Here is a 25,819-nt window from a genome sequence, read left to right on the forward strand (position 1 = left end):
ACAATCTTAGAAACAATTACATCCACCCATTGTTAAGACCGCAGAAGGGAAGGACATCTCTTGCAAAGACCTGCTTTTGGTTGTCTGATGTGGGACGTGGGTGGCGCTCTGGGTTAAACCACAGAGCCTAGGACTTACCGATCCGAAGGTAGGCATCCCTGCGACGGGGTGAGTTCCCATTGCTCGGTCCCTGCTCCTGCCAACCTAGCAGTTCGAAAGCACGTCAGAGTGCAAGTAGATAAATAGGTAACGCTCTGGCAGGAAGGTAAAAGGCGTTTCTGTGCGCTGCTCTGGTTCGCCAGATGTGGCTTAGTCATGCTGGCCACATGACCTGGAAGCTGTACACCGGCTCCCTCAGCCACCTCTACCTTTAAGTCTACCAGATATATTTGCAAGGATGGATACAATGGGAAAAAACCATACAGTCTGTTGGATTGACAGATCTTGATCTCAGCAGTTTGTGATGGCATCTCAGTGTCTCTCAGCCAGGGGTCAGCAAACTTTTTCAGCAGGGGGCCGGTCCACTGTCCCTCAGACCTTATGGGGGGCCGGACTATATTTTGGAAAAGAAAATGAATGAATTCCTATGCCCCACAAATAACCCAGAGATGCATTTTAAATAAAAGCACACATTCTACTCATGTAAAAACACCAGGCAGGCCCCACAAATGACCCAGAGATGCATTTTAAATAAAAGGACACATTCTGCTCATGTAAAAACATGCTGATTCCCGGACCATCCACAGGCTGGATTTAGAAGGTGATTGGGCCGGATCTGGCCCCTGGGCCTTAGTTTGCCTACCCATGCTCTAAGCCTTTGAAGTATTAATTCTTTAGCTATCTCAAAACCCTGTGCCACAAAAAAGGAGGCAGAGAGTCCCAACCTCATGGCAGCAGATTGCATTTCATGTTTCCATAAGTTTGGGGTGTTGGCAACTGTGAGAACAGGTTGCTGAATTAGATGGCAGAGGGACTTCTTGGTGGTGGCACTTGCCCTGTGGACCGCCCCCCCCCCCATCAGATGTCAAAGAAATAAACAACTATTGGACTTTTAGAATATATCTGAAGGCAGCCCTGTTTAGGGAAGCTTTTAATATTTGATGAATCATTGTATTTTAGTATCCTGCTGGAAGCCATCCAGGGTGGCTGGGGAAACCCAGCCAGATGGGTGGAGTAGTAGTAGTAGTAGTAATAATAATAATAATAATAATAATAATAATAATAATGGACCCCTGGCCTGATCCAGCAGGACTGTTTTTATCTTCTTAGGCTTTTTACCCCAGGGTTTTAGTTTATGGTGGCTTTATGATGCCATGCACACACAGCCCTGGCTGAATGTATCTTAGGATAAGCCCAGTTGATTGTTTTACCTATGAGGGCTGTCTGGAGGGGTTTGAACTTGCCCATCCGCAAGTCCCTTTCTGAGCTCTGATGCCTTTTCTCCTAGATCTTGTGCATTCACCTGAAGCGTTTCCGACATGAGGTCATGTACTCCTTCAAAATCAACAGTCACGTCTCTTTCCCTTTGGAGGGGCTGGACCTCCGGCCTTTCCTGGCCAAGGAGAGCATCTCGCAGATCACCACCTATGACCTCCTCTCTGTGATTTGCCACCATGGCACAGCTGGCAGTGAGTTGTCTGTCCCTCCTCCTCCCATTCTTCTTTGCCTGGAGGGAGCTTGCAGCCTGGAATGACTTATGTGTTGTGTGTGATGAGCACTTCTTGTAAATAAAGATTAGCCAGATAATTATGGAGTTAAACTGTGGAACTTGCTCCTTCAGAAGATAGTAATGGCCACCAACTTGGATGGTTTTAAAAGAGGACTAGACAAATTCATGGAGGATGGGGGCTATCAATGGCTGCTAGCCAATATGGCTTTGCTCTGCCTCCACAGTTGGAGGCAGCAATGCTTCTGAAAGCCAGTTGCTGGAAACTACAGTAGAGAAGGAGGCTCGTGGGCTCTGGTTCAGCTTGCAGGTTTCCTATTGGGGGATCTGTTTGGCCACTGGGAGAACAGGTTGCTGGACTAGATGGGTGATTGGTTTGATCTATCAGGACTCTTATGTTATTAAAAGTGCCTGTGAGTTAATCTCCCTTTCTTCCCCTCCACCAAAAAAATAATATTTATAAATTGAAAATGTGAAAATGAGCCATTTCAATCAGTACAAAACAATTTACAAAACATAAAGCCAGGTCAAGGATCACTGCAAATAAATCACCTCCTATTGCATAACCAGCTGGAAGAACTGAGCAGGCAGATAAATAAAGCCTTAACATGTTGACAATTTCAAATTCATAAGCATCTTCCTAGCAGGTTCCAGGCTACCCTTCTCCCAAACCAAAAGTTATGACTGTAACCATAAATGATAATTTGCTGCAGGTGTGGGGCAGCTATTTCCATTGACTCTTGTATCCTCAATAAAACAATGCTATGTAGCTACAGACTTAGCCTGTATGCTTTTGATCCCTGGCCATTCCCCCTTTTCTGTGAGGTTTTCTAGTAAAGCAATGTGCCACAATTTTTTTTTGGGGGGGGCAAATATTTTCTGTTTCATTTTATAATATATATAAAGCAAAGAGAACAGTTATAACAACCCACTATTCCAACATGCAACCTCCAGATAAAAAACAGGCAAACCAAAGGCCTCCACTGCCTGGCAGACTTCTACCAAAATAACAAACTCATATTGACACAAGAAATACAAGACAAATACCCTGGCTAATCACCAACTACAGTACATGCCTTCTTAAACAATCCATAGACTCAGCAGCCACTAGGCCCTTGTCCACCTTTGAAAACCTCTGGACAGCAGAAGAACACAGCAAGGGGATGGTATCCACAATATACAAAATACTGCTCCAAAATCCCACAACCCCCCTTGATGCAATCAAAGAACAATGGGAGCACAACAATGAAATTAACCCCACCCAATGGACTAGAATGTGGTCTAAACCTCCCTTTGAATCCATCTCAGCCAAAAGAAAAGAACTCACTCTGAAACTTACTTACAGGTAGTACCTAACACCATGATACACCAAGGAACCTCACCAAAATGATGGAGAGGCTGTGCTTCTACAGGCACATACAGCGGTACCTCTGGATATGAATGGGATCCGTTCCGGAGCCCCGTTCACATCCTGAAGTAAACGTAAGACGTCACTGCGCGTGCATGGGTCGCATTTCGCCACTTCTGTGCATGCGCATGACATCATTTTACTTCTGGGTCGCCATGGAGTGCAACCCGAAAATATTCATCCCAAAGCTACTTCAACCCGAGGTATGACTGTACCTCCACATGTGGTGAGAATGCCCCCAAATCCAACCCTTTGGGACGGCAGTCATACCAGAAATATGCAAAATAACAGAACAGGTATTAGACGTCACCCCAGAACTGGCCCTACTGAACGTTTTCCAAGATAATAATGTCCACTCACATTATAAAAAGCTTATAACCACCTACTCTCAGCAGCCAGAAGCATCATAGCCAGGCACTGGAGAGACCTGTCAGGAGTGAACATGGACCGCTGGTACCAAATCGTATGGGAAATAGCCTTACCAGAAAAGCTAACCAACTGACTGAAACTGACATACACAGCTCAACAAGACAACAAGAACCCACCGACAGCATACAAATAAATATGACTTACTTGACTCAACAATCCCTCCCCCACTCACAAATGCAAACAAACCTCACTGCAGCCAATTACAGACAACCAACCACACCCTGGGCCCTCCTAATCCCTCTTACTACCAAGGAAATGTAATAAGTGAATAGAAGGAGAATCTACCCAGTTGATGCTGACACAAAACCCCACACGTACACTATAGAGAAGAATACAAGTTTCACCACCCCACCTCTCTTCTGTCCTCCTCTTCCTCCCTGACTGTATACAACACAAATGTCTCATATCAAATGTAAGACTGTAGAAAAGACTTTACAACCTGAAAAAGAGACATTGCACGTATTTTTGTAAATCAAGAAAATCTTTAATAAGAATTATTTTTTAAAAAACAGATGAGAGTTAAAAGATGAAAAACGAAACTAAAATAGGGACACATGGGTTTACAAATGGGTTAAAACAACAAAGTTCAAGTTATGAAACAAAAAAGTGAGAATAAAAGTTGTCTCCACCTAAAGAATATTACCATTATCTGATTATCAAGTATAGTTCCAAATTTGCCAGGCTTCTTCTGAAGGTTGTCTTGAAAATGATTTTGTTGTATATGTAATAACAGAATGCTAAATTATATGAAAAGTGTCTGGAGGTTCTAGCCCTTGTTGAAATCTCAAATTGTGCAAAAAAAAATTCTATTACAGTTATATTCTAATCTAGAGTAAGTGGTGCATCTTACATCCAATGTAAGGTTTGGTGCTATTTTCACATGCCATGATTTTTTGATACCAATATTCAAGGTCATTCACTTGGGACTCTTTCCAATCTTGCATTCTTAAAAGGTGGGCACTACATCGCATATTGCCAGAATGTAATCAATGGCCAATGGTACGAATTTGATGATCAGTACGTCACGGAGGTCCACGAAACAGTTGTACAGAATGCAGAGGCCTATGTTTTGTTCTACAGGTAAGATGTTTGAAAGTAATTGGCCCTTGCTGGGGAAACTAGCATTTTTAGAGATGGCTGAAGAGCTTGAGGAGAGAGTGTTTCCCTGGGAGGAAGATTCAAATTTATGTAATTCTAGTCCTTAGACACTTACAAAACAAAGTTTAACAATGCAAAAGTAGAACAAGGTAGCAGAAATAGGAATTAACTTGGATGCAAATGAACTGCAATGGAAACCAACTTAGAAGTTTGAATTTCCTTGGTGAATTCCACTTTCCTCTTAAAGTGGAGTGGCGAAGAGGCAGAGTACCTGTCCTGCATGCAGAAGGCTCCAGGTTCAGTCCCGACATCTCCAGGTAGGCCTGGGGACTCCCTTCCTGTCTGAAATCCTGAAGCGCTGCTTCCAGCCACTGTAGATAACCATGAGTTAGGTGGACCAATGGGCTGACTTGGTATAATGCAGCTTCCTGTTTAAATAAGCTCTTTATTTAGAACCACGAGGACTAGAATCTTAACTTTATTTATAGGAGAAGGACCATAGTTCACTGGCAGAGCATCTACTTTGCATACAGAAAGTCCCAGGTTCAGTCCCCAATGGCCTCTCTTGGAGGACTGAGAAGAACGTCCTGTTTGAAAACCTGGAGAGCTGCTGCTGGTCATTGTAGACAATACTGAGCTAGATGAACCAAGAGTCTGGCTCAGTTTCTAGGATCCAGCTTATTTCTATGATTGCCAGCTGTTTTTAGTATAGTATTTTAATTGTTGCAACCCACCCTTGGACCCTAGTATGAAGGGCAGGTAATTAATTGTAATAATTATGATGAGGCAGCATCGTAGGAAAGAACCCCCCGTGATTTGCGATTAAACATGGAACAGCCCCATCATCTGCATGGTGGTGGCTCCTGCTGCTTCATACTGACGCCTCCACCCTCTGCGCTTTCCTCATAATCTTCCTCCAGAAAGAGCAGCGAGGAGGCTGTGCGGGAACGGCAGAAAGTGGTCTCGCTGGCGACCATGAAGGAACCTGGGCTGCTCCAGTTCTACATCTCTCGGGAGTGGCTCAACAAATTCAACACCTTTGCGGAGCCAGGCCCCATCACCAACCATACCTTCCTCTGCTCCCATGGAGGTGAGGGGGCGGGGAGGGAGGGCTCACTTGAGGGAATGTTACTTGGTGCTGTGCTGAGAGGCAGGGATCTGCTTGGCTTCTGCTTCTAGCTAGCCAGTTTTCCTCTCAGAAGCCACACAATTTAAATGTCCGGTGGCAGACATGCACAGCCCGTGTGGTTCCTTGTGTTCTGCAGGTGTGTTAGCAACTACCCAGAAGGTACCTTGTTTTTCATTACCTCTTCTCTGTTTCATTTACTCGCAGGCATCCCTCCAAATAAATATCATTATATCGATGACCTGGTGGTGATTCTTCCCCAGAACGTCTGGGAGTATCTCTACAACAGGTAAGGGGAGTAAGTTTGGGGGTGGGGGTGTTTTGTTTCATTTTGTTTTAGTAAAATCAAGTACCTAGTCCCTAGGGTAAGTGGAGAGCAAGTTGAAAACTTACAGCTGGGGCAAGAGCACAAGCACAATGCAGGCTTTCTGACCCTTCAAATTCCTTCTTGGTGCCCATTTTTTCTGCGAAGCTTTTGGCATCTGGTTTCTATTTTTCTCCCTTTTGCTTTTGTCTCCCTTTCCTCCAATATAACCTCTCATGTGTTGAACTGCTGATTGTAATCCAGCTAGGGCAGGTGCCTAGTCTTTTCCCCTCCGGGAAGTGCCACTAGAAGGCACAACATAAGAGAAATAAAGGTCTGCAGAGCTGTACTACACCTGCATAGCAGTTCTGTTGCTGATGGCCTCAGAATTGATTGTCAGCAATGGGGAAACTTCCAGGTGTTGCTGGCCTTCCGGATGTTGCTGGACTATAGCTCCCATCAAACCTGATCATTGGCTATACTGGTTGGGGTTGATGGGAGTTGAAGTCCACCCACTTCTAGGGACTCAACACTGCTCTAGAGGGCACCAGGCTCCCCTGACCATTGGGTTGTGCTGGCTGGGGCTAGTAGTAATTGGAGTCCAACAACCTCTGGAGATCCACACATTTCACTAAACCTGGATGAACCCAAGGAATGTCTTCTTATTTTTTTTAAAGCGGTCTGCATCACAAATACTTGGAGTATTTGGGCATGTGGTGCTGGTGTGCTTGGTCTTTTCCCCCCATTGCCTCTGTGGTTATGCTTCAGTCTCCTCTTGTGTTCAGGTTCGGTGGCGGTCCAGCTGTCAACCACCTCTACGTGTGTTCAGTGTGCCAGGTGGAGATCGAAGCCCTGGCCAAGAGGAGGAAGATCGAAATCGACACTTTCATCAAGGTACTCCCACAGCAGATAGGCCTGCTGGGGTGGGGAAACATAGTGGTAGTACAAAGTAGTACCACTAGCTGTCAGTGTCATACTATCTAGTGCACCTTATGTGGGGCTTCCCTTATGCTTGATCTGGAAACTGCCACATAAGACCCATTCTGCATTTGTAACAACTAAATCCTTTAGTGTGGCAGCACCTAAACTTTAGAACTCAACTGCCTATTGATATCAAGCAGGCGCCTTCACTGTGCTCTTCTCTGCTAAAAACAAGCCTGCCCAGATATTTAGAAAGTTGGTGTGAGTCTTAAATCTGCTTTTAGTCTATTGTTATTTTAATTTTTCCAATTATTGTTGCAAATTTTTCTTCGTGATAACTTTATCATTTTATATTTTTTTGTGAACTGCTTTGAGGTTTTTTTTGTAGTCAGGCAGTATATAAATTTTATTAAATAAACAAACGAAATATTGCTCCGGCTCAGTTATGGATTCTGCTGACTGGCAGTGGACACAATCTCTTTTTATTTTTTTTTAGATAATTTTTTATTAAAGTTTTACCAAAAAAAAAAAAAAGTAAAAATTTACAGAATAAAAAAAAAAGAAACCTCAGATAAAGATAGACAATACAAAAAAAAGAAAACACACAAAATACACCAAACACAGCTAATTAAGAAAAAAAAAAGAAGTTAAAAAGATAAAACAAATCCATTTTTCTCTAAATCCTCAAAGTCATATGCTTGAATCCTTGACCTCACACCTCCCCCCTTTTGTGTTCCCATTTACATACTTAATTCAGCAAATTCTTACCCTTTTTCAAATATCTTAACTTTATGTCATAACATATTATACCTCAATATTTTCAACCATTTATCCATACATTTTTTACATAATCTTATTAACTTTTGTCACTAGTTACCACTTATTACCAATCCAAGCATAATTTTAACATTCATTAATTTTACAGTATTTCCGAAGATAATCTTTAAATTTCTTCCAGTCTTCTTCCACCAACTCTTCTCCCAGGTCTCGGATTCTGCCAGTCATTTCCGCCAATTCCATATAGTCCATCAGCTTCATCTGCCACTCTTCCAGGGTGGGTAGCTCTTGTGTCTTCCAATACTTAGCAATGAGAATTCTTGCTGCTGTTGTTGCATACATAAAGAAAGTTCTGTCCTTCTTTGGCACCAATTGGCCGACCATGCCCAAGAGAAAGGCCTCTGGCTTCTTAAGGAATGTATATTTAAATATTTTTTTCATTTCGTTATAGATCATCTCCCAGAAAGCCTTAATCTTTGGGCACATCCACCAAAGGTGAAAAAATGTTCCTTCATTTTCTTTACACTTCCAACATTTATTATCGGGCAAATGATAGATTTTTGCAAGCTTGACTGGTGTCATGTACCACCTGTATATCATTTTCATAATATTCTCTCTTAGGGCATTACATGCCGTAAATTTCATACCTGTGGTCCACAACTGTTCCCAGTCAGCAAACATGATGTTATGACCAACATCTTGTGCCCATTTAATCATAGCAGATTTAACTGTTTCATCCTGCGTGTTCCATTTTAGCAGCAAGTTATACATTCTTGAAAGTGTTTTAGTTTTGGGTTCTAACAATTCAGTTTCCAATTTTGATTTTTCCACCTGGAAACCTATTTTTTTATCCAAATTATAGGCCTCTCTTATTTGAAAATAATGCAGCCAATCTCGCACCTTATCTTTTAATTTCTCAAAACTCTGCAATTTCAATTTATCTCCTTCTTGTTCCAATATTTCCCAATATTTCGGCCATTTGGCCTCCATATTGGACTTTTTCAGTGCCTTTGCTTCCATTGGTGACAACCACCTTGGGGTTTTATTCTCCAGTAAGTCTTTATATCTTAGCCAAACATTAAACAATGCTTTCCTGACAATATGGTTTTTGAATGCTTTATGAGCTTTAACCTTGTCGTACCACAAATATGCATGCCACCCAAAAACGTTATTGAAACCTTCTAAGTCCAGAATGTCTGTGTTCTCAAGAAGCAGCCATTCTTTCAGCCAACAAAATGCGGCCGATTCATAATAAAGTTTCAGGTCTGGCAGGGCAAATCCGCCTCTTTCTTTAGCATCAGTTAGTATTTTAAATTTTATTCTAGGCTTCTTGCCCTGCCAGACAAATCTAGATATATCTCTCTGCCACTTCTTGAAACAGTCCATCTTGTCCAAAATTTGCAGAGATTGAAACAAAAATAACATCTTTGGCAATACATTCATCTTAATAGCCGCAATTCTGCCCAACAAGGAAAGCTTCAGGTTTGACCATATCTCTAAATCTTTCTTCACTTCTAACCAACATTTCTCATAGTTGTCTTTAAATAAGTTTAAGTTCTTAGCAGTCATGTTAACCCCCAAATATTTAACTTTCTTTACTATTGTTAGGCCTGTCTCCTTCTGAAACCTTTCTTTCTCAATCGGTGTTAAATTTTTCTCAAGAACTTTGGTTTTTGACTTGTTCAATTTAAAACCAGCCACCTGACCAAATTCTTGAATCAATTCCAAAACCCTTTTCGAACTAGATTCTGGCTCCTGTAATGTTAAAACTAGGTCATCTGCAAATGCTTTCAATTTGTATTGCTTGGCTCCGACCTGAATACCTTTAATCAAACGGTCCCTTCTAATCATGTTCAATAATACCTCCAGGACTGAAATAAAGAGCAATGGGGAAATTGGGCAGCCTTGTCGTGTACCTTTCTCTATCTTAAATTCCTCTGTCACCACATTGTTAACAATTAGTTTAGCCTTTTGTTCTGAGTAAATTGCACTTATACCATTCTCAAACCCTTGGCCCACCCCCATCCCCTGAAGATTTTTCTTCATAAAACACCAAGAAATATTGTCAAAGGCTTTCTCCGCATCTATAAAAATTAAAACTGCTTTGGTATTTATGTTCACTTGCAGCTTCTCCAAAATGTTAATTATATTCCTCGTATTGTCCGACAAGTGTCTACCCGGGAGAAAGCCAGCTTGATCCTTATGGATCTCTTCCAATAGTACTTTTTTTAACCTATTAGCCAAAATGTCAGCAAATATTTTGTAATCCACATTAAGCAGGGATATGGGGCGGTAGTTCTTAAGTTGCGTCTTTTCAGACTCAGTTTTCGGTATAAGTGTAATATAGGCTTCCTGCCACGACTCCGGTGCCTTTTTCCCCTCTAAGATCTCATTGCAAACCTCCTTTAGTGGCTGAATTAACCAATCTTTCAAAACCCTATAATATTTGGAGGTTAAACCATCTGGTCCTGGAGATTTACCCAACTGCATATTCTGAATGGCACCCTCCACTTCCTGTTCTGTAATTTTATCACTCAACATTGTCTTTTTTTCTTGAGAGATTTTTTGTAGTCCATTTTTCCTCAGGAATTGGTCTAGCTCAGCCTCTTTCTGTGGCCCTTGTGTATAAAGTTGTTTAAAATATCTCTGGAAACAGTTTCTAATTTCCAATGGATTCTGTATGATCTTTCCATTTACCTCCAAATTTGTAATAGTATTTAATTTCTGTCTTTTCTTCATCTGCCATGCTAGCAGTTTCCCACATTTGTTGGCCGATTCAAATGACTTTTGTCTCATCTGCTTAATTTTCCATTCCACCTCCTGATTTATCATTTTCATATACTGTACTTGATATAACTTAATTTCTCTCAGAATCTCTTGCGATTTTGGTTTTGCTCTTAATTTCTTCTCTCCTTCTTTTATTTTTTCCAAAATTTTATCTTTTTTCTCATTTTGGGTTCTCTTCTTTATTACATTCTGTTGGATCAAAAACCCTCTCATAACCGCTTTGCCTGCGTCCCAGATTGTCCTTTTTTCAACCGTAGTGTTCAGATTTATCTCAAAGTAATCTCTCAAAGTTTTTTGGGCCTTCTTAATCACCTCCTGGTCTCTGAACAGGGTGTCATTCATCCTCCATCTGTAGGAACCGATTGGCGTTAGTTTCATCTCCATCTTCACTGCATTATGGTCGGAGCAAGTTTTTGGGCAAATTTCCACTTTTCGCGTCTTAGGTGCCAGTCCTCTAGTTATCCATATTTGGTCAATTCTTGTCCAGGTCATATTGGCTTCAGAGAAGAATGTTCCCTCTCTTCCCAGGGGGTTCTTAGTTCTTTTTTATGTCATTCAGAATCAGCACGTTAATTTGCTGCAAGCAACAGATTCCTTCCTCTGCCCAAAGGTGTCTGCAGCTTTGATTTCATGTGTTTGCTTGGTAGATTTATACCCCACTTTTTGACAAGTCCTCAAAGCAGCCAAGGACATTCATAAAACACAACAGATACACCAAGAGCCATATGCTCACAAATCGAAACTGAGTGGCCAGGTAGCTGGTGTCAGACTGTCCTTCCGCCAGGGCTTCTTTCGTGGTTGGGGAAGGAACAATCTAACTGCAGCCACCCTTGACGCTGTCGTTGTCTGCATCCACCTCGTGACAGAGCAAATGATCTGCTCCGAATCTTTGCAAGCTCAGTAAAATACAATCCATAAAATGCAGGAGACACATCCACAAACCTTAGAAACCTTTCAGCTCCAGAGGCTTGCAAGGAAGCTTATGCCAGCCCTTAAAAATACAGTTGAGCATAAAAGGAAGATTTGAAAACTAACCTACAAAAGCTGGTGGCTGGTGGCAGTGTTGGTGTTTTCTACCCACCACTTCCTTTAGCTGCCATCATAAAACAAATGACGATAGCAGTAATTCCCTCTTTGCCCTCTGCCCATCAGCTGAACAAGGCCTTCCAGGCCGAAGAGTCTCCTGGAGTCATCTATTGCATAAGCATGCAGTGGTTCCGCGAGTGGGAGGCGTTCGTCAAAGGAAAGGACAACGGTAAAGACTGGCAGGGAGGGGAGTTGGCAGTGGAAAAGGAGGGATGGGGAGAGAACAGGGTTGTCACCAAGTGCCTTGGAAGCGACTCAGAAGGGGAGGGGGTTTCTCTCACTCAGTAGGGATGGCCAACCAGCAAGCCCGTCTGCCCCTGGCCCAAGTATGGTGGTTCTGGCAAAGTCACAGTATGATAAAACTTTTATATGAATGTAAGGTGATGGGAATGGTTTCCCCCATTTTACCCTCACAGCAGAGAGTTTGGCAGACAGTCGGAGACTAGGCCCAAGGTCCTCTGTGAGCTTCATGGCACTTGAATCCCGGTCTGCCATATCCTAGCCTGGCAGTCTAAACCTGCCCCTGTCTCTCTCTTTCAGCCTAACCTACTCCGCAGGGTTGTTGTGAGGATGAACTGGGGAGAGGCGGAGAACTGTGTATACACCACCTTGAGCTACTTGGAGGAAAAGTGGGCTATGAATAAATAAATGGAACTATGGCAAATTTAATTTTGAACTGTACTACCTGCTAACTAGTATTCCTTCTTTTCCCGTAGAACCGCCTGGACCTATCGACAACAGCAAGATTGCTGTGGCAAAAGGCAGTGGTCACATGCAGGTCAAGCAGGGTAAGGCTCCTCACAGCAGCTATTTCAGCCTCCCCCCCCTTCCTTTCCTGTTTTCCATTCTGTCTGCCTCCCTCAAGAGACAGGATCTTAGTGAAGCTGAAGCAAAGGAGAAAATTCTGGGACTTGGGAGAGGACCTTGAGTGGCTTTAGAAAGAGGACTAAACAAATTCATGGAGGGGTAAGGCTATCAGTGTCTATTAGCCAGGAAGGATGTGTTCAGCCCTCCAGTATGTTCCTGGATACCAGTTGCTGGGGAACACATGTAAGAGTGTGGCACTGAGGTCCTACATATGGGCTTCCCATTGGGGCATCGGTGAGAGCAGGAAGCTGGACTAGATGGGCCACTTGTCTGATCCAGTAGTGAGGCTGGGAACCACAAGTGGGCAGAGCTGGTGTTGCAGTTGGATCCTGTCTACAGGCTTCCCACGGGGGCATCTGGCTGGTCGCTGTGCTTCAATAGACGGGCCTTTGGTCTTCTCTAGCAGCCAGGCTCTTATTGTGTTCTTAGTTCCCTCTGGGCTTCTCTTCTGCAACTTGCAGCGTGGAAAGAGTAGCAGCCTACCTCACAGGGTTCCTGTACAGCACTATAAACACTCTTTTGCAATGCTCTTAAGTTGTCTATTAATAATAGCAGTAATTCCCCTCACCGTTTAATAATGCTTTTACTGCTTTGAGCAAAGCTATGAGAAAATTTTGCTGTTGACAGAAGCCGTTTGGATCTGCCCAGCTTACACCAGCGTTTTCTCTACTGCTACCTATGCTCTTTTGGCAGGAGCTGATTATGGGCAGATTTCCGAGGAGACGTGGACTTACTTAAGCACAATCTACAGTGGAGGCCCCGAGATTGCCATCCGGCAGAATGTGGCCCAGGTGCAGGAGGTGGAGAACATGCACGGGGAGCAGAAGATTGAGGCTGAGACCCGGGCGGCCTGAGAGACAATGGACCACGTGGGGAAGGTACACTGGAGAGGCGCAGGGGCACCCAGAGCCCCTGAGGTTAGGCTCATGTGGATAGCTGCTTTACCTTCTGTTGCACCATTTCCCCATCTAGACCCATTACAGTCTACTCCAGGGATGGGGCAACTGTGCCCCCCCATCTGTTGAACTACAATTCCCATCAGCCCCAGCTAGCATGCTCCAGTGGTCAATGGATGATGGGAGTTAAGAAGCTGCCTTTAGAATGTTCCTGAATCCTGAAGAGTTTCTTTAAACAAACCCCTCTGTTCCAAAACCTTTCAACAGTTTTTTTTTAAAAAAAACACATAAAAAACTGCCTTGTAGTGAGTCAGACCATTGTTCTATCTAGCTCCTTATCGTCTACACTGACTGGCAGGGACTCTCCAGGGGTTTCAGGCTGTATCTCTTTCCCAGCTGTATTTGGAGATACTGCTGCGGATTGAACCTGGGACCTTCTGCAAGCAAATCTGGTGCTCTGCACCCCCCCACCACTAAAGATTCCAGTCCAATTGTTCAGCCAGCATGAAGTAATTAAGTGGGAAGATAGAAAATTTCCTTTATATCGAGCCAGACCATTGGTCCATTTAGCTCAGTATGATCTACAGTGATTGGCAGCGGCTCTTGGGAATTTCAGGCAGTGAGTCTAGGAGAGACTTACATGGAGAAGCTGGGAACTGAACCTGAGACCTGTGTACAAAGCAGGTGCTCTACCATGGAGCTATTGTATTTCACCTAAAAATAAAAGAAAGACCCTAGTCCTCATGGTTCTGTATGGGTTGAACTGAATAAGAACTTAGAAAGATTACTTATAACACGTCAGACCATTGGTCCATCTAGCTCAGTATAGCTGACACTGACTGGCAGTGGGTCTCCAGGGTTTCAGGCAGGGGACATTCCTAGCTCTACTTGGAGATGTCATTGGGGAATGAAGCCGGGACCTTGAGCACACAAAATAGATGCTGTACTGCTGAGCTACATTCTACGAGTCTTGTTGGGCTACCAAGTTCCCCATCCGTGATCCACTCTTCTGGCTCAAGGTGCTCAGCCCTGTTACTTAAGACCCTTTTGTTCACCTCAGGTACCAGGGATTGAACCTGTGACTGTGAGCATGCAAAGTGTGTTCCCTACCATGGATTGATAGTCTCTATGCCTCCTCAACATACACCTCATCAAGCCATCTTGGTACAACACTGCCTGACTGTGCTTTTTTGCTTGCCTGCACAGAGGATAGAGAGAGGTGTGTGGGCATTTGTAGAAATTAGCCTACTGTGCAAAGGTAAAATTTGCACCCATTGCTCCACCCACTTTTAATAGAATCATAGAATTGTAGACTTGGAAAGTTCCCAAGGGTCATCTAGTCCTACCCCCAGCAATGCAGGAATTACAGCTGATGAATCCCAGACAGGTGGCCATCCAACCTGTTTAAAAACATCCAACAAAGGAAGAGTCCACCGCCTTCCAAGGTAGTCCATCCCAGCGTCGAACAACTCTCACCTTCAAAAAGTTCTTCCTAATGTTTTGCCTCATCCATCTCTGGGAAGTGGCTGCCAGGAGGATGTCCAGAAGGAAACTTGGCCCCCAGGCTGAAAAAGGTTCCCCAGCTGTGTTCTAAAAAGAAGCACAGCTCTGATCTCTTTCCTGTGCTCTTGACAGGTTGGGCTGGCCGTGACTTCCCCTTGGGGAGTGGACATCCTTGGGAGTGAGTCCAAACACTCTACATTTCTTTGTTTCCCTTTGTTTCCCTTTCTCTCATGTTTTGGAACTGAAAAAGCATACAACGCAGCCCCCACCACCGTCACCTTGTCCTGTTCACAGTGAGTAACACTTGTAGGAAGCGATGTTAATTTTGTGGGGAAAATAGATATAGATCACCTGTGTGGAGTAATTAATAAAAGACTTGGCTGGGTCCCTAGATCCAAAGCACAGGACTTAACACACTTTAGCAAGAGAAACACCTCCCTGGGTTTAAAATCACAGAATCATGCAGCACAGTGAAGCAAGAGGGACATAAGTTTTAAGACCTTTTTAATATCCTATTATAGCCGTGTACAGCACTTCCCCTTCTCTACCCCTCTTGCAACGGACAGAAAACAGCATTACTAAGTTTAAATGCTTTACTTACAAAACACCAAAGGTTAGATTCATGTGTTATTCCATGCAGCAGCAAGAAGAACACAGGGTGTTTACAAAATACAGAAATAGCTTAAAGCACACAGTCTGAGCTTGTAGCAAGCAAGCTCAGGCATGTCCTATTTCTGTTCATTCTCCTTCACCATGTAAACTCACAAAGGAGGAAACTTAACTTACTTCCAGGTGAGGGGTGTGACCTAGCTGAGTCTAGGAACAAAGTAGTATAATAACCCCTTCATGCATTAACTAGCCCTATGTTTTTCTAGCTATATTTGACTGCAATTCCCTACAAATTTGATGCCTAGCCTAGCACCAATGAGGCCTCGCGGGTGTCCACTTGCAGCTTCACAGGCCAGAGAGTGCCCTGCAAGTCTTGCCTTTGCCTAGCTGAGAAAGAGGAAGACACCTTTGCCAGAGTTGCATTTGTCTGTTTTTGCTTTCTTCCTTCCTAGTCCCTGACTGGATAGGTCTGCATTCTGCTTGGTGTGACCTCGGAGGAAGCTTGGAGAACTAGTTTTACTGCTTTCTGCTGGCCTCCCCATTTGTCCTTTTCCCTTTGGCGATCCTTGCGGCCTTTCAACAGCCCTGACCTTTTAGCCTGCTCCTTGGGCACCAAGCATAGCCACACACCTCTTCTTGTTAATTTGCCCGCCTCCCTCCTCTTGGATTTCTACCATTTCAGTGGTTGGTGTAGCAGTTCTGCTAAAGTCAGACACAGAAGATGTTTGTGGGGTGGATGACCTTTCAAAGTAATGTCAGGAGTTGCTCATGTTCTTTCTCAGCCAGAGGCATTAGAGTGACAAAAATCCCCCCTACTATTGCACATAATCCCCCCCCTTCTGTTGTGTATTGGCGGCGGGGAGCTTTCAGACCACGAAGTGGATCCCATCATTGTGATTTATTTATTTATTTATTTGTAAGGATGCAAAACTCCACCTTCCGATTCAGGATGCATGTCCCCCACCGCTTCCTTGAACACAATCCCATTCACATAAAGAACAAGTGCAGCTGATCAGCTTCTTCCCATCCCATTGACTGTGGCCTCCCTGAAAATGGGTGTGTGGAAGGAAGGAATTTTGAGGAAATGGGTACCCATGAATTAGCCCCTGATGACCCCATACTAATCTTGTCGCACCCACACAACAGCACGACCCACTCCTGACTGCATGTGCAGCCAGGAACACTGGAAGCATCTTCCTAGGGAGGTGGGCAATACTTGATGTTTGGGTGCAGCTGCCTGTGAAACCAAGGAAGACGGATTGTCCCACCTGACCCGGCAGCCCCACCCTCCTCCTTTTTTGGCTGTGGGAGAACAGGGGTGTGTCTCTGTCTTTCTGAAATGCTCCTGCATCCAGACTGCTGGAGGACCAGTGTTAGAACAGTTCTGATCTGTGGTGACAGACTGGACAGTTTCTGAGGGAAAACCATGTAGCCCAACAAGTCTGGCACACTTGTGAAGATAGAGCCCCCCCCCAATTCCAGGAACCACTACTGCATTTTTCTGCTCAGCAGCTGACGAGAGATACCTTTTTGAGGGAGGTCCTGTCTCATGTTGCTTTGCACAGTCTGTTTCTGTCCAGCCACATGTACCCTCAACATAGTTTTGTGTTGGTAATTGGTCTAGTGCAGTCTCACCTCCCCACACCTCTTTGCCTCTCTGGCCACTCCCAGGCTTTAATGGGGTTGCTCCAAACCAACTATTTTTTGTTTTGTTTATGGGAATGGATAAGAGCGGATAATGGAGGGAGAAGCATGAAGATCTCTTTAATGAGATGTGGACTTCTGGAAGCACGAAATCCTCTGCTGCAAACAGCAACCACTTCCGCCTCTTTTTAAAGAGAACTCTCTTGCAGAAGTTTCTCCATCTTTTTGTTGCTGCTTTACCTGTTGACCTGGATCTGTAAATGCCTAAAAGAGCATCCTCCTAGGCACCTGAGGAGCGTGTGGGGAGATGACTTGCTGTGGGGGTGTCATTCCTGCTCTTACCATGGAATGCCCTTTTCGAGGGCAGCCTCTGTTTGTGCTCTGTGGGTGGTGCCTTAAAAAGAGACCGAGTACGTTATGGAGTGTCAAACTCTTGTGCTCAAATTCCTTCCTTTTGTGCTAAGACTGTTGAGCCAATAAAAAAAGCTTGCATTCAGAAGCTGTGTAAATATTGCTTTGCTTTGTCCATGTGTTTATTCTCCATCACAGCGCGCCCCCCCCAAATGCTGAGGTTGGCCCCAGAAGGGACACTCTGGTTTTGCTTTATCCTCTGCCTGGATAGGTGCTGAACATCAGGCTCTAATGGCCAAATATACCCCGCCCCAAGGCCTTGCCACCTGGACTTTGGGACCCCCTCCCCCAAGGCGAAACCCCTCACCGGCCTTTAAACAAACTTCTGAACTGCATCCTGCCTGATGGGGCAAGCAAGCATTCACCTGGAAAGGGAGGGGAAAGAGTTTTAAGTGGGGGCCATCAGATACGTGGTTTCTGTTATTGCCTCTCTTCCCTTCGCTTTTAACTGCCTATGTCTGCAGGCCCAGTTGGCATCATTTCCTGTCATGGAATTTTGCTGCAAGCTGCCAGTTGCAAACCTTACTAGCCTGGCTCCAGCTGAGTAGCCTGTTCTCAGTGGCCAGCCAGATGCCCCAGTGAGAAGCCTACAAGCAGGACCCAGACACAAGAGTCCTCTCCCCTCCTGAGGTTTCCAGCAACTGGCATTCAGAAGAATGGCTGCCTTTGATCAGAGAGGCAGAGCTGAGCTGCCATGGCTAGCCTTATCTCCTGCATGAAATGGTCCAGTCCTCTCTTAAATCCATCCAAAGTCAGTGGCCATCACTGTGTCTTGCGGGAAGTTCAGTTCAACTATAATGCAGTGTGAAGGTGTTACTTCCTTTTGTCTGGCTTTCACCTTCCAGTATTCAGAGTGTGGTGTATCACCATCCCCTTTGATGGCTGAGAAGACTTCCTCCTTGTGAGTTTGAAATGGGGGCTCAGTACTTAACTAAAAGCTAGAGATAATCTCTTGATGGTGTTTCAGGACCAAGAGCCAAACGTTGATGAAAGTGTTTTGTTTCCCCAAATCACAGTTAACAAGTCCTGTGTTTGCTCTCAAATGGAAGCACTTTATTTGATAGAATTCTTTCATCAAGAAACAAATGGGTCAAACACCAGAACCTTTTTGTTGTCGGTTTTTTCTTTACACACTTTTGGGGGTTATGAGACAACACACACACATACATTAAGATGCTGTTGAAACCTACGCAAAATAATCCAGTGCCTAAAAACTCACACAGAAATCATTTCTTTTTTAATAATAAAAAAAGTGCTTGACATTATATGTTAAAATATAATTTGGCTTACTTTTTTAAAAAAATCTTTTTTTTGACACTTCAAGCATGAAGGGGCAGGGAGCGATGGAGTCAATATGCAGCAGGAAACTTTGAAAAATATTCAGCATTAAAACACAACTTTTCAGTAAATATGTTTCTTTTCTCTTTGTATATTTACAGATGTTAAGGGAGAGTAAGAGAGATGGGAGCAGAGGGCGGAGAAGGCTGATTTGTTTTCTTAGAGGCAAGGATCATAACTTTTCCTCTTCAATAGGATCATGAGACGGTCACAAGTTTTTGCAAACTAGATGCTTTATTAATCTGCTTCAGGTTAAATTTGGAGGCTCTGCCTCAGAGCTCTGTACGTGCTCCAGAGTGCCTTTTGAACTCCTTAAGTGTGTCTGGAGCACCAATACACTCATTTCATCTTAGCAAAGTGTCTCAATCCTTTTCTGTGCAAAGCTGTTCTGGCTACTGAAGCCCATATTCTTTGGGGTTTCCAGGAGCCAGGGCCATTCTGGATCTGGGAGACATCTAAGGCCTGCATGTCTCTGCACATTTTTGTTTTGCTACATAAAAGAAAAAGTCACCAAGTGACCCACGTGGCGGCCTGCAGCATGGACCAGAAGTCTTGACATGGATGTACAGAAGACATAAGCACTTTTTGGAATGATTTTAAGAGCAGCCCCTTGCAAGTACATCACCCCCTGCCTTTGCAACTTGCTTTATGGATATGTTCTGAAATGAATCAAAGGGTGGATTAGTTGTCCCTTTGAGAGCTATCTAATTTTTTAATTTTTTTTTTAAATAAAGTGTCCCATCTACTTCTTTGTGTGCTCTGCTTCCATTTTTATCTCCAGATCACACACACACAATTTCTCTGGCAAGGTTTTGAGGCAGGAGATGTGGTAGTGATGCTACAGGTGCTAGCCAATAGGTGACCTCCCCCTAGGTGATGTTCCCTTACTTTAAAATGGTTGGTGCTGTATCAAACCTCAAATTTCTGAGTTGGATGGGGGGGGGGTTGGCACTTCATGGACAGGGTCATAGTGCTTACAAACTAGTGCTGCTGTCTGAAAAATCTTAACCCACATGGGTGCTCTCTTGACTTCCAATTCTGTGCCTAGGCAGGAGAAAAGTGCCTCTGTTAAATTCTTTCCTGAAATGTCCACCTAGTAGAACAGAGAGAGGACCCTTTAGTCAAAGGTGGCTCGATGTTTTCTTTTTCTACCTGTTTGGTTCTTAAGAGTAGCAAAGATTTGCCAAGAAGTTGCCAACTTTGTAGAAACTCAAGGAAACCATATTTTCACAGCCTAGTTATAAAGGCAGAAATGATTCTCCCCCCAGCTTGTGATGTAGCCACATGGACACAGCAATCATTTGGGCATTGTTGGTACAGGGTGACAATAATATACTGTCCACCTAACATATATCTATCTATATCTAATGTCTGTTTATTGAAAAGCAGACTTTCTCTTACATTAGTGGCACCATAAATTGGGAAGAAGATCCCTTCATCTTATTTACATGTTGGGACGATCAGGGATGTTACAGACTTTGCCAACAGAAATAGCTGCGGTGCTGTAAGTTTCATATCAACTTTGTCTTCCTGCAGATCTCGGGAAGGAGGAGCGTTCAGGATTCTTTAGTTGTGATTCCTGCAATGCAGGGAGTCGGACTAGATGACCCTTTGGGTGCCTTCCAACTCTACATTTTTTTAATTTCATGACTGAACAGCACGGCTTGGCTGCTTTTCAGGCTGCTGGCCTCTGGATAAATATATAATTGAAGCAGATGCTATGGCAGCTGAGATCTGTATTCTGCGTCCCTCCTGAACAGGAACGGTGGTGCTCAAGGGCATTCCTCACCCAGAAATTCAGCCTAGTGAACAAGGTTCCTTTTACTTTCTGCACTCTTTTTGCCTCCTGCTCCCCACTGATGACAGGTCTATCTCACTTTGAGGACAGCCCTGACTATCCCACAGTAGTGGGCAGCTGACAATACTGGAAGTAAGAAAGGTTCTGGGTGTCACTTAGTATGGCCCGTCCTATACATTACTCCAGCACACACTTTCCGGTGGCTTTTGCCCCCATGCTATGACAATGTTCAAGCGGCCAGCTATACACACACATGGACCACAAATGCAAGTTTCCAACACACCAGCCCTTCCACTGCGATGAAAGGAGTAGACAAGAGCTTTATCCCCTTCAGACTTGCTTCATCCTTTCCGCTTGTGATCCAATGCTGGGTGAACGCATACAACAGTTTGCCGGGGGTGGGTAACATTTGGCCCTTCGAATGTTGGCCTTCTTGTTGTCCTTGCTCATTGGCCATGCTGGGACTGGTGGGAGCTGGAGACCTAGGTCCTCTAGCCCTGCTCTTTCTTACATTGACTGGCAGTGGATCTCCAGGGTGTCAAACCGAAATCTTTCCCAGCCCTACCTGGAGACCCTGGGGATTGAGCTAGGACCATCCTGCATACAAAGCAGATGCCCTGCTACTGAGCCAAAGACCCTCCCCCATTTGGCAGGTGACCAGCTGTAATACAACCAACAATAGGTTGCTTTTGGAAATCAATCTGTCCCCTAATCTCAGTCTGAAACCTTCTCTTTGCGCTACCTGGAACGGGCCACACTTGTCTCGAACTGCCTCTATCGAGGAGCACCACACCGCGGAAGTTCCAGTGCTGACGATCTTAACTTCAACGATCCATTCATATGTATGGCAGACACTCTGTAACAAGTGTGTGCATGTGGGTCTTTTAAATGAGAACTGGGCCAGGCTCTTTCAGTGTGATCTGTGATCCGTCACCCGCTGTCAAAATGCAGGTGTTTGGGAGACGAAGGCATGAGCTCAAAACCCAAAGTATTTTATCTTTCACGCAGCAAGAAAGCCACTTCCAGTCAGCCGCCCATGATGAAGGTGTGCTGTCCAGCGTGAACACAGATGAAACTACTGCTCAGTTAATCAACCCGGTCACATTGCCAAAAAGGGAATTGAAGACAGAACACCTACATTGCCAAAGTGCTGGGCTATGACGTTCCAGTACGGGTTGGGGTGGCAGGGAAGGCTAAATCAAGAGTGCGATTTTGTTTCGACATGGTATGGGAATAAAAGCAGAATAAAGGCAAGAGCAGGCAGAGACAGCATGCAGAAGGGAAGAAAGGAAGGTCTTGAGATGCTAAGGACCAAATAAATTAAGAACAGCAGCAGAGAGTTTAAATCTGGGCACCTTAAAAAAGGCAGGCAGGTGCAGGCAAGGCAGCAGGGGGCGAGCATGCGGGCCCAGAGGCAGTGGAAACGGAGGTCTGCAGAAAACTGGCTGGAAGCGTGCAGGGGGTGGGCATTGGTTTTGGGTGCACAGGTAGGCGGGTGTTTTGCAAAGGGGTGCATGGCGAGGTTTCCAGCGTCAGCTGAGCAAGAGCACACTCCGGCCCCTCCCAGCAAGCATCTATTAGGGCTCTCCAGTAAATCCTTGACAGTGGGCAAAACCACAACGTGGACAAAATTTAAACTTGGGATGAAAGGAAATGGCCTACTCACTGCGGATGCAGTTGAGGGTGGGGAATGCAGTCCCTAAGGGCAAAAACTAAGGAAAGAGGCTAGACCTCAGGAAGGCCTTCAGAACAAGGGCTGACTTCTCTTGAACTCTGTGAAGATGCCAGGAAGTGTTCAGTCTCTTCACCCCCCCCCCACCAAAAAAAAGATATCTGAACAATTGGCACATACCAACTCAACCCATCTATTGCTTATTTGTTTCTTGGTGGGTGGGGGTTTCCCTTCACACATTACGTTCTTTCCTAGGCGTATTTTCATGTACGCTTAATGAAACACAACACCTGGATAGGACAAGTGAGCACAGCATAATGGGGGAAACAGTTGTCAGAACAATGCTGTGCTTGCTGCTGTGTGTCCTCAGTGCTCTGCAGTGTTAACATGCAGGATTTGGCACTTATTTGCAGCAGCCTGGAGTTGGTTGCAGGACCAGGGTCACAACCCTGGACATATCAGCTAGAAGAAAAGCCCCACTAAACACAATGGGGCTTGCTTCCACTTAAACATCTACAGCAAGCATGGCTAGCTAGTGACCCATTGGATTTCCCTGGACTCCAACTCCCACCATCCTTGGCTGGGGCTGATGGGAGTTGGAGTATAACAGATATGTGGAGGACTACAGGTTCCTTGCTCCTGATCTAAGAACAGGCACCCTCCCTCCTCTCTCTTTCAACAGAGACATCCTTCCATACCCGATATGCACTAGGGAATGCTGCTGCTTAGATCAGGGATGGGGAGACATGTGACCTTCCAGATGCTGTTGGACTCCACCTCCCATCATTCCTATCGGCCACAGTGGCTGCAGGGACTGATGGGAGCTGGAGTCCAACCACAATGTATCAGAATATGGGAAGGCACAAGTTCCCCCACCCTGTTCCCACATTGCCAATCTTAAGATTAGAGACAGAAGTGAGTGGCACTAAATATTATTTAAATAAGTTCTATTTTTTAAAAAATGAAAATACTATTATGTGGTATCTCTGCAGTCCTTTTCTCATAGGCACTTCGTAGACCTTCCAAACTTGCCCTAAGGAAGCACTTATTATTCCCATTCTGCAGAAGGCAGGCTGAGTCAGAGAAGGCAGCTAGCCTCAACGGCTCCCTCCTGAGTTCCTAGCTGAGGTCCGGTTATGAAGCAGTAATAGCATATGAAGCGCCTGCTGGGTCAGGCCCAAAGTCCAGCATCCTGTTCTTACAGGGCCCACCAGGGGCCATCTTCTTAGATCCTCCAGACTTAGGGTAAAGCCAGGCTGAAATGAATAGATCCAAGTTAGCCATGCTCATCAATTTCAATGTGTCTACTCTGAGCACAGCAGATATTGGATACAACCCATAATGTTACTGATGGGTTTCAATTGAACTACTTCAGTGTTTAGGCCCGATTAAAATCAGCAATCTACTTGCCAAGCTCCCTAACCAGAACTGAATGCAAGACTTTTAAACTGGTTTTGATTCACTATTTAGCTCTGATAACTGCTGTCTAGAGCAGGCATGCTGGCAATCTTTGGTCCTCCAGATGTTGCTGAAAGACGACACAATGCCTATCAGGCCCCCAGCAAGCACTGTCAGTAGCTAGGGGTGATGGGAATTGTAGTTCAACAAAATCCAAAGGTTTCCCCACACCTGGTTTAGAAGCCCTGCGCTTAAGTGGGTTTGCCTGTGTGTGGTTGCAAGGAAAGCAGAACCTTGGTGTTTTCTCAGCCTCGGTTTCTCATCTACAAAATGGGAACCAAGGCAGCTTGCCTTGCAAACCCCCTTTTAGAAACTATCAGCAACGGAGTCAGGATGGATGAGCAAAGATGGCACATAATGGCGGTCAGCTAGCCAAAGCAAATTGCTGTTGCCTCTACCAGAGGGCAACACGGACATGATGGAAGCTTTTTGGTTACGTCCTCCATTTAAATGAGACTCTGGTGGAACCTCCACATGGTGTAAGAGGAAGAGGAGGGATGGGTTAGTTTGATGCAGCAGGTGGCATGCTGGAGAGTTTTAGCAAGCAACTGGGTGATGATGTTGGGAGTCATGGAATGCACCCACTATTGGGGCAAGAGTTTTATTCCTCCCTCTGCAAATGATAGCTCCGTTTCAAGGGAGGGGAGCCTAACATGAGGGAGGGTTGTTGCTGTTGTTAAAAAAAAAAGGGAGGGGAACCCACAAAAAAACCCTGGTGCAAACAGGGTGCTTAAAAAAAATCAGACCATTTGTTTCTCCTGTGCCCCTGCTCGCCCCGATGCTCTTGTTACCAGCAGCCAACACATTTAGGAATCTAAACAGAGAGAGAGAGAAAGAAAAGAGAGATTTCGTTAGATACACACAAGTTGGGAGAGGTTTGGGGGAAGGAGGTGTTCAAAAAGCAAAGACCCAGGGGCACTGTACCTTGAAGAGCTAAAGCAGAAATGGATTAAGAAAACAAAACAAATACATTATTATTATTATTATTGACTCCCCAGGGATCCTTTTTAGGAAGATTCTCATGAAGGCACAGACGTGCAGTCCTAACTCAGTTGATTATAAACTGGGCTTTATTTGCTGATGACATACTCTTATTTATTACAGAACCTCATATTATTATTCCAACACTGATGCAAATGATAGATCAGTGGTGGGGTAGAATAAATGGATGGGCGTAGCTGCAGGCAACGATCGCGCTATCTTTTGTCCTGGGTCACATCTACTAGCAACATTTACAGCGCTCTTCTACCACTTTAACAGCCATGGCTTTCCCCAAAGAATTCTGGGTGATTAAGAGTTGTAAAGAGACCCCTTACAGAGCTACAAGTCCCAGCTCCCTTAGAAAACTACAATTCTCAGGTTTTCTTTGGAGGAAAGCCATGACTGTCCAAGTGATATGCGTGCTTTAAATATGGTATGGATGTGACCTTAGATTCCTCTTGATTTGCTGATTCTGGCACAATGCGTTACATCTGCAGAGGAGCCAGCCTCTCTGTGGGCAATTCTAAAAAGCCTTCTTGCACAATGAGTCAGATCATCGGTCCATCCAGTTCAGTGATGTCCGAAATGCTAGCTAGCAGCAACTCTAGGGTTCCAGGCAGGGGACATTTGTGACAAGAATCAGACTCTTAAACATCAACAGATCATTTTCTGGATATGTGAAATGAAGACCCACCCCCGAATAAAATGACTGTCTTAAAGCAAGCACTGAAGGGAAAATTATTCTGAATTCAAGAAGGTGGCATGCACAAATAACTTTTTTTTTTTTTAAAGCAAGCAATCCATGGTTTCTGCACCAGCAGATAGAAGCAAATGGAGAACTCTTAAGGCAGATGAAAAGCAACTTTTAAACAGAAGCAACTGTCAACTGTCTATGAACAGCTTTATGGAAGAACAAGCAGTGATGTGATCTAGCGTCATGCCATGGTCTCCAGCAGCTATGGGCAAAGTAAACAAATTATTTCTGTGGCCAGATAACGTAAAGAAAATCTCACGAGTCTGAGAAAAAACAAGGTTCTTTT

General features: G+C 44.5%; 2 protein-coding genes across 18 annotated transcripts in view; one reads left to right on the top strand and one right to left on the bottom strand.

Annotated features, from left to right (window-relative positions):
- USP20 (ubiquitin specific peptidase 20) overlaps positions 1-19,615 on the top strand; it is a 42,062-nt gene extending 22,447 nt beyond the window's left edge. For 3 of the 5 annotated variants that reach the window (XM_083596300.1, XM_083596301.1, XM_083596302.1), the window contains exons 17-24: positions 1,448-1,628; positions 4,457-4,583; positions 5,522-5,691; positions 5,935-6,016; positions 6,817-6,925; positions 11,669-11,771; positions 12,319-12,390; positions 13,163-17,620. In XM_083596300.1, coding sequence (XP_083452426.1) covers positions 1,448-1,628; positions 4,457-4,583; positions 5,522-5,691; positions 5,935-6,016; positions 6,817-6,925; positions 11,669-11,771; positions 12,319-12,390; positions 13,163-13,323 — 1,005 coding nt within the window. In that variant the 3' untranslated portion in view covers positions 13,324-17,620. Of the gene's footprint in view, positions 1-1,447; positions 1,629-4,456; positions 4,584-5,521; positions 5,692-5,934; positions 6,017-6,816; positions 6,926-11,668; positions 11,772-12,318; positions 12,391-13,162; positions 17,621-18,971 lie in introns of those variants that run through there. The other 2 variants (XM_083596303.1, XM_083596304.1) reach the window with 1 other exon arrangement.
- FNBP1 (formin binding protein 1) overlaps positions 18,564-25,819 on the bottom strand; it is a 118,403-nt gene continuing 111,147 nt past the window's right edge. For 7 of the 13 annotated variants that reach the window (XR_014543837.1, XR_014543838.1, XM_083596362.1 and 4 more), the window contains one exon: positions 18,564-24,612. Coding sequence is in view for 4 of the 13 variants with exons in the window: in XM_083596362.1 (XP_083452488.1) it covers positions 24,605-24,612 (8 nt within the window). In the remaining 9 variants the exon portion in view is untranslated. The remainder of the gene's footprint in view (positions 24,613-25,819) is intronic. The other 6 variants (XR_014543836.1, XR_014543839.1, XR_014543840.1 and 3 more) reach the window with 1 other exon arrangement.

Source organism: Podarcis filfolensis (genome assembly GCF_964270895.1).
Source record: "Podarcis filfolensis genome assembly, chromosome: Z".
Classification (NCBI taxonomy): domain Eukaryota; kingdom Metazoa; phylum Chordata; class Lepidosauria; order Squamata; family Lacertidae; genus Podarcis; species Podarcis filfolensis.